The sequence below is a fragment of the Mchenga conophoros genome, linkage group LG5 (assembly GCF_057382185.1).
Source record: "Mchenga conophoros isolate Kocher_MC1m ecotype Shallow Benthic linkage group LG5, M_conophoros_male_GT1.1, whole genome shotgun sequence".
Classification (NCBI taxonomy): domain Eukaryota; kingdom Metazoa; phylum Chordata; class Actinopteri; order Cichliformes; family Cichlidae; genus Mchenga; species Mchenga conophoros.
The window spans coordinates 6,683,112-6,690,428 of NC_140530.1; the positions used below are offsets into that span (position 1 = coordinate 6,683,112).

At 42.8% G+C, this 7,317-nt stretch overlaps 1 protein-coding gene across 9 annotated transcripts in view; it reads left to right on the top strand.

Moving 5' to 3' along the window:
* klhdc8a (kelch domain containing 8A) overlaps positions 1 to 1,742 on the top strand; it is a 90,912-nt gene extending 89,170 nt beyond the window's left edge. For all 9 annotated transcript variants that reach the window (XM_085272957.1, XM_085272954.1, XM_085272952.1 and 6 more), the window contains one exon: positions 511 to 1,742. In XM_085272957.1, the coding sequence (XP_085129083.1) occupies positions 511 to 564 (54 nt within the window). In that variant the 3' untranslated portion in view covers positions 565 to 1,742. The remainder of the gene's footprint in view (positions 1 to 510) is intronic.
* Positions 1,743 to 7,317: the final 5,575 nt, after the last annotated feature.

Genomic DNA, 7,317 nt, shown 5'->3' on the forward strand with positions numbered 1-7,317 from the left:
GTTTTTAGCTACTAGCACTAAAAACTGAGGGTTTTATTGCTGTGTTGAAATTTTGGACCAGTCTAGAGATTAATTCATTCACACATTTCCAGACGCTGTCAGTCATTGATGACAGATTCGAGTGGCTTAAGAAAGTCAGCCTGTACATAGAAAAATGGAGCACTGTGTAAAACTGTTGGAGAGGTTTTGTGTATAAAATGTCTCTTTCCCAGTTTTGTAAGTGCAAGCTGAGCCTTAGCTAAACATTGTTTCTGTTTAGCTACCAATTACCTGAAAGTGCAAATGGTTCATCCACGTGACAGACAATATTGGACATTTTAGAAATTGTGACACATCCAAAAAGATCATATTACATTAAAATGCTGTACATATTTACTAAGAATGGGAAGAAAAGTAAATTATTACATTGAAGTCAGGGACCAAATGTGTATTTTAATTTATTTCATATATCTGGATTTAGTTTCTATGGAGACATCTCTTCAGCCTTTGACGGCCAGTCTTTTCTTTCAGGTTCCCAGCTCGGCACACGAGATCCTCTACATTAAAGAAGAAGAGTATCTGTAGCCTGTAGCGACTGACGCCCAGATGATCGCAGATGATCGCAGATGAGCCGTGATTCCACTTCCTCCTTCCCGAACACCCGTTGTGACTGTAGTGCAATATTTAAGAACCATCACAAACACTGAGAAATGAGTGCAAGTCTGACTGCCTGATGTAATGTATCGGATAAGACTGCCCCCTGCTGGGCGTAACTGGCACTGAGCCCCACATGTCAGCACACAGATGCACAATGGAGGAGCTGGCTCTTTCTTTTTACCGAGCTGATCCTTGATACCTTTATGTATGCAACACTTCTACATTGTACACTGTAGTGCATACTTGAGGAAGGAACTATTTTGTAGCTATCGTGTCTATTCCTGTGGACAGAAGATACGTGGAAGATGTATTTATATTGCATATATAGCGGTTTCATATCTGCATTCATTTGATTTACGTGTAGCTTGCCGACTATTGAGCAAGGGTAGATTTCAATTTAGCTAAATGACACAACTGCAATCCTTATCTCTAATTTAATATGATCTAGAAACAGTTGAGTGTTTGGTTAATAAAATATTCAGTAACAACATTTGCACTGAATCAGTCAACACTGAGTGGGAGCTTTGCCTTCAATTATTTCTAGTGTAATGTGTTGTAGTAATTACACTCAGAATGCTGTAATAAAACTCCTCCGTGCTGTAATAGTGCACATTTGTGGCCAAATGTAACACTTTGCATCCATGAAATGAGACTTGTGTTAAATAACCGTGTTTTTTGTGGTTAAACTAGTTACTGAATTGCTGTTATAAGCAAAGGAAGGAATCCTGTGGGACTTACAGGATGATTGTAGACATTTTATTCCTGCAGCAATACACTTTCTCTGCGTTTTATAATGTTGTGTAGTGCAGTAATATTGTAGTCGTCTCACTCAGGTTATGTTCTAGGTTGACTTTTGTTTGTCTGTTCTTGTAGCTAACAACAAAATCATCTCTTTGGTTTATGTTCTGTGACAGATGATTAATCTGTGGAGTTTTTATATTAATTGTGATGACAGTTCAGCCTTTGCAAAATGTTATCTCAGTCTGCACCGTGATCATGATCAGTCATCGTTCCTACACCCGATCATGCCACACTATAGTGTAAACATGTCATATTGTTATATTCAGTGAAATAAAAGTTTGTATTACACCTTTTTCCCCACAAGATGGCAGTGGTGACACATCATTCTGAGCCTACACAGCACATTACAGCTGCATCACAGGCGGTCGAGGTCCATTTGTTCATAGAGACACATTAATAGCCTCTTGACATTTAAAAAAATATTTAATTGCTGTTAAGAAATCTATTTCACTTTTGTTCAGTTAAAATGACCAGAAACACTGTTGATAACGTGGACGTGCATATGTTTGCTGCACAGCCACAGTGCAGATATCCTTAACCCCCATTGAAATGCCTTGAAATTCATTGTGTTTTGGTGGAGATGCGTTTTTTTTTTTATTATTATTATTATTGTATGATGATTCCAATTACTGTTGAGCCTCTTTGAATATTTCCATGTGTTTGTGTGAAAAGTAATAAAATAGGTAATTGTGATTATGTAACTAAAATAATGAAATACAGTTATATATTATATTGTTTACTATATTTAATAAGACTCAGGTCAAGTTTTTTGCACCACTGGACTAACAATGACAGCAGCAGTCTGATACGGTGATTCATGGGGAAGAAGATCTTTAGCATATGAAGTGTAAGGTGTCGACCCTAGCTTTATCCCCGACCAATCAGAGGATGTCATTTTAGTTGATTGCCAATATTTCTCCCAAGTCTTGGCAATCAGGGAACAAAGGAAGTAATCAGTCTAATTAAAAACTCACAGACAAACAAGATTAAGTCTGGTTGAGTCTGTTTTGCCTGTCTTCAAATACAGTTAGGCTTTAGATTTAGAACTCAGGTTAAAGTAAAAGGTAAACCTTATATCTTGACTGTTTTCACAAGAAAAACAGTCAAAACAGTCAAAAACTGTGAGCTTTGCTCACTGACTGGGACAGGTGGGAGGGGACAGCAGGGAGACCAGGTGCCTGGAAACCACCTGCAGTGATCCTAATCCATCTGGTAGACAGTATGGCCAGCAGAAGGTTGTTACCAGGGACAGCGACTTCAGTCCAGTGCCCCTCAGCAGCTCAAAGGAGGGTGCTGAAGGGCGTCAAGGACCTAGCCTAGGTCCCACGGGGAAACCGAGGCCACGGCCCGCCTCTGGTTGGGACTGCAGGAACTGCAGGATGGCATCCGCTGTAGTCTCTTGGGGGTCCAATTGTGGACCGTGCACCTGAATATAACAATCCTGAGCGAGGGAGTAGGCAGCCCTGGTGGATCTGCACGGGGCTCCTGCAGCTTTAGCACATGGGCTGGCAGCCCTGGGTATGGAATTTCACCCTCTCAGGGGCTAGGCAGCTGCCAGAGCCCTGTGGGGAAGGGATGGGACAGAGATCCGCTCGCCTGGGACAAATATGTCCTTCCGAACTGGGAGCTCCCACAATGTCCCGGCCAAAAGCAACAGAACGCCGAAACAGAGAATATGTGGAGCCGGGGGGGGGGGGGGCACTGGATAGATAGGGTCCTACAGCCATCCTGCTGATCCACCATTGCCTGTGAGACACCCACTTTTCCCATCTTTGCCGTAGGCATGTCAGGGAAGTGGAGACCAGAGTCAGCATCCTCCTCCTGATATCCACCCTACTGTCTCCTGCCCAAGGACAGGGGCAAGGTAGGGGCCACTGGAGAATAGGCCCGGCCTCCCAGCAGAGGGAAACTGCAGGTGGATGCCCTGGGTCATGAGCACGACGCGAGATACACCCCCAGAGCAGACCAAGCCACCCTGTGCTGCCCGGCAGAGAGGGAACGGCCAGAGGAAAGCTGAGCCTCAGCTGCACATGCCTCCCTGTTTCTGGTGCATGCAGATGCTATGTCTGTAAAAGATCTCCACCTTTGAGGTCCCCAGGGCCCTATGCTGGAACCTTAGAAGCCACCTGGTGTGTGGAAGACCTGGGCTCCCTTCTAATTGCAGAGCGCCTGAGCAGGCCACTTGTTATCTCTTGTGCAACACCGTGGCTGTCTCGAGCCTGTTGCAGGAGTTGGGCTGTCCCTGGGCCAAACATGACTGCAGAGTCGACAGACAGTCTCATCAGAAAGTCCTGGTCGTCCAGCTGGAGCTGGGACTGAGAGCCAAAGATGGCACCGCAGCACCCACAAAGAGGCCAAGGCACTACCTGTAGCGATAGCAGGCTCCTTCGTGAGGGAAGCCAGGTGAGCGGAGGCACCTGCAGATTGCCTATATCGCTGGGGTCTCCAGAACCTGCCAGGGGTAAAAGAAATCCTGCGAGACTGTTGAAACAGGCTCCCCACCACACACACTGTCACCACACACTAAACCACATACTGTACCAAACCCTGTACCGCACAAAGTACACAACCACTCACTGGAACAAGTGCAGATCAAGTGTCTTAGCCTCCTAAGACCCAAACTCTTTCATGGCATGCATTTTTAATTTCTCTTTGCTATTTCAGTTGAGTAATCATGTGGAAAACTTTTTATTTGGTGTCTGAACACAGCAGCATTTTTCCTGAGTACAAAAACAAAATGAGAAACAACAATTGTGTCCCTTTGAGCAATATGGCTCAATTGAAAGAAATTTGAAAGTGCAAAACTGAGTATTGTTATCTTGACAACCCAAAATGTGATGTCCCCATATGTGGACGCCATGTCCTAGGAGGAGAAATATCCACGCGACATGACCTGGGGGGGGGGGGTCATTCCCCATACATATGAAAATGTAACAGACTGCAGAGATAGTCTCAATATGATAGAGACCAGAGAGATCATCCAGCTTGTTATCAGCACTCAGTTCTAAATCTTCTATCTCTGATAGTATAAGAATCCATTAATGTCTATAGAATTGACAGGATCACTGCTGACAGGTTTTTAGAGGTGATGCTTTTTCAGGTAAGGCCTTGTATATTCCAGCAAGACAATCCTAAACTGCATACTGCATCTGTTACAACAGTATGGCTTTGTAGGTAAAAGTGTCGAGCTTCTGCCTGTAGTTCACGCCTTTCACCAACTGAAAACATTTGGAGCCTCATGAAAAGAAAAATATGACAAACAAGACACAGAAGTGTTAAACTGTAGCCTGGATCAAAACATAAATGGGATAATTTCCTTCTACCAAAAGTCCAGAACTCAGATCTGATTTCATTTTTCAGATGTTAAAAAATCTGAAAAATGAAATCACAACCCTGTGTTTGTCCCTCTGTCAGCAATGACGCATACATTTCATTTCCATTTTCATGAAGCAGCTGTTGGTTTATAGCATTTATCCCATGAAGGACACATTTTTTTATTGTAGCCATTACCTTCAAATGCTCACACATCATTTGGTTGAGTTGAATTTGTGTTAAAAACAATCAGATTTCATAATAGAAGCTTGAGTGAGGGTGAGTAACTATTAAGGATGCAGACTAATAGTTCCAAAGAGTCATTGTACTGATTTACACTGTTAAACATGTTGTAGACAGCTCTTTAACAAATGATATATTGCTTATAGTTTAGCTATGCAGTATAAAGACACACTGTTTAGCCACACTATTAAAGCACACCCTTGCTTTATATACATGTCAGCAGCTCAGACCCATAGGGGCATGGAAAAAGATTTGATAGGTATCCGGTGTTTTTTGACACCATGACTTTGTGGAACCTTTTGTTTGTTTAGGTTTGGGGCCGGGCCTCTGTGAATCAGACATGTTCCTATTCATCCAGCAGATGCAAAGTCACAGCAGAATATTACAATTCTGAATGTCAGCATAGTGCCTTAGTTTCTTTGTTGTGCGTCCAAGATGTTCTTGAGCAGTTGCCTTCGTACACTGTCGAGCAGTATTGTCCTGCTTGGGGAGACCACTCCTGCTGGGGGTGTCCTTACCATGTTTTTGTTCTGTAACATATGATTTGGAGGGGCAGCACGGTGGCACGGTGGTTAGCACTGTTGCTGCACAGCAAGAAGGTCCTGAGTTCAATTCCACCATCAGGCCGGGGTCTTTCTGTGTGGAGTTTGCATGTTCTCCCCGTGTTTGCGTGGGTTCTCTCCGGGTACTCCGGCTTCCTCCCACCGTCCAAAGACATGCAGTTTGTGGGGACAGGTTAATTGGATAATCCAAATTGCCACTAGGGGTGAATGTGAGTGTGAATGGTTGTCTGTCCCTATGTGTTAGCCCTGCGACAGACTGGCGACCTGTCCAGGGTGTACCCCGCCTCTCGCCCTATGACAGCTAGGATTGGCTCCAGCACCCCCCGCGACCCTGAAAAGGATAACCGGTAGTGAATGGATGGATGGATGGAACATATGATTTGGGTATTACATGTGGTTTTCCAATAGAATATCATAAAATAACAGTAAATAGGACTTTTATATTATATTTGAGAACTCAAAGGATATTCTTTCTATACTTTTTGTACATGAGTATTTTTTATGTAACATTCACATTGCAACAGATGCATCTGAGACCAATAAGGGGTTAGTATCTTGAATGGAGATGGGAGCACCCAGGAATTGGATCACCAACCTTCCAATCAGTAGATGACTTGCTCCACCTCCTAAGCTACAGCTACTCAGCAGTTTACACCATGAAGCCTAAGCTACTTCCTACTATCGGTTCACCTGGTCTCCTTGGGATTTACTGGAACTATGTCATGAATTTAATAGTCAGACAACAACAGCGCTCTATACAATAATCTGTATCTGATTCTGGCCACTACGTTATTTATAGTGAAAACAATACAAATCACCAGATTTACCATTTCAAGACTGGACACACGCACACACACGCACACACGTTCTCTCTGTCAAGCGAAGTTTTTGCTGAGCATCTATCTATTCATTGATCAAACAGGATGTTGTGGTGGCAGGCTACCAATGAAAAGTGTTGTTTTACAAAAAAGTGATTTAAAGTTAAACTACATTTTTGTGTGAATGGGTGGATGATTGTGTATCCAATTGTTAAGTGATGACGTGACGAATCCTACTTCCGGGTCTAAAGTAGTCTGCGTTTAATATGGCTTTTGTGTTGTTAACATGTTTAATGTTTTGTATTTTCTTCTATTTAATCTCAAAAAGCTCCTAAAACAGTCAGTGATCACTGTTGACCTCCCTCAGCTTTTATTACCGCTAACCATTTATTTAAGCTCAGTTTTTAAAACCTTAGGATGTAACTACAGCCCAGCCCATGCAGCAGTATATGAATGACTAACCTCGTATTGTGGATGGATTATCTCAGTTGCTCTCCTGGCTGAAGTTTGGTCCTTTTACAGCATCCTGCCATGCGATTACATTTGTTCCTGACCACCGAGAACACTCACGTTAACTTTTATCGAGTGGAAAAAAAGTTAGCTTGTTTATATTATGCTAACATAGCTGTGTCGCTAGCGGTCACGTAGCACATCATTATATACCAGCTAACCAAACTTCAGTAACCCTACAAACATCACTGCTGTTTAGTTTTCTGTCTTCATTTATGCTGGAAGTGATAACAGTACGTTTGAATTTGTTTCCAAAACCCTGCAGTCAGGACATGCTATATTGTATTTAGATAGAAGCTAGCGAGCTAACTTCCTGCTAACTTCTAACTCCGTTAAATGTCATAAATTCCGTTTTCATGGATGCCTGGATGTTAAACTCAATTGTTACACCTGGTAGAGGAGAACGCTGATCATTTTATTAAAGATGAAAGACT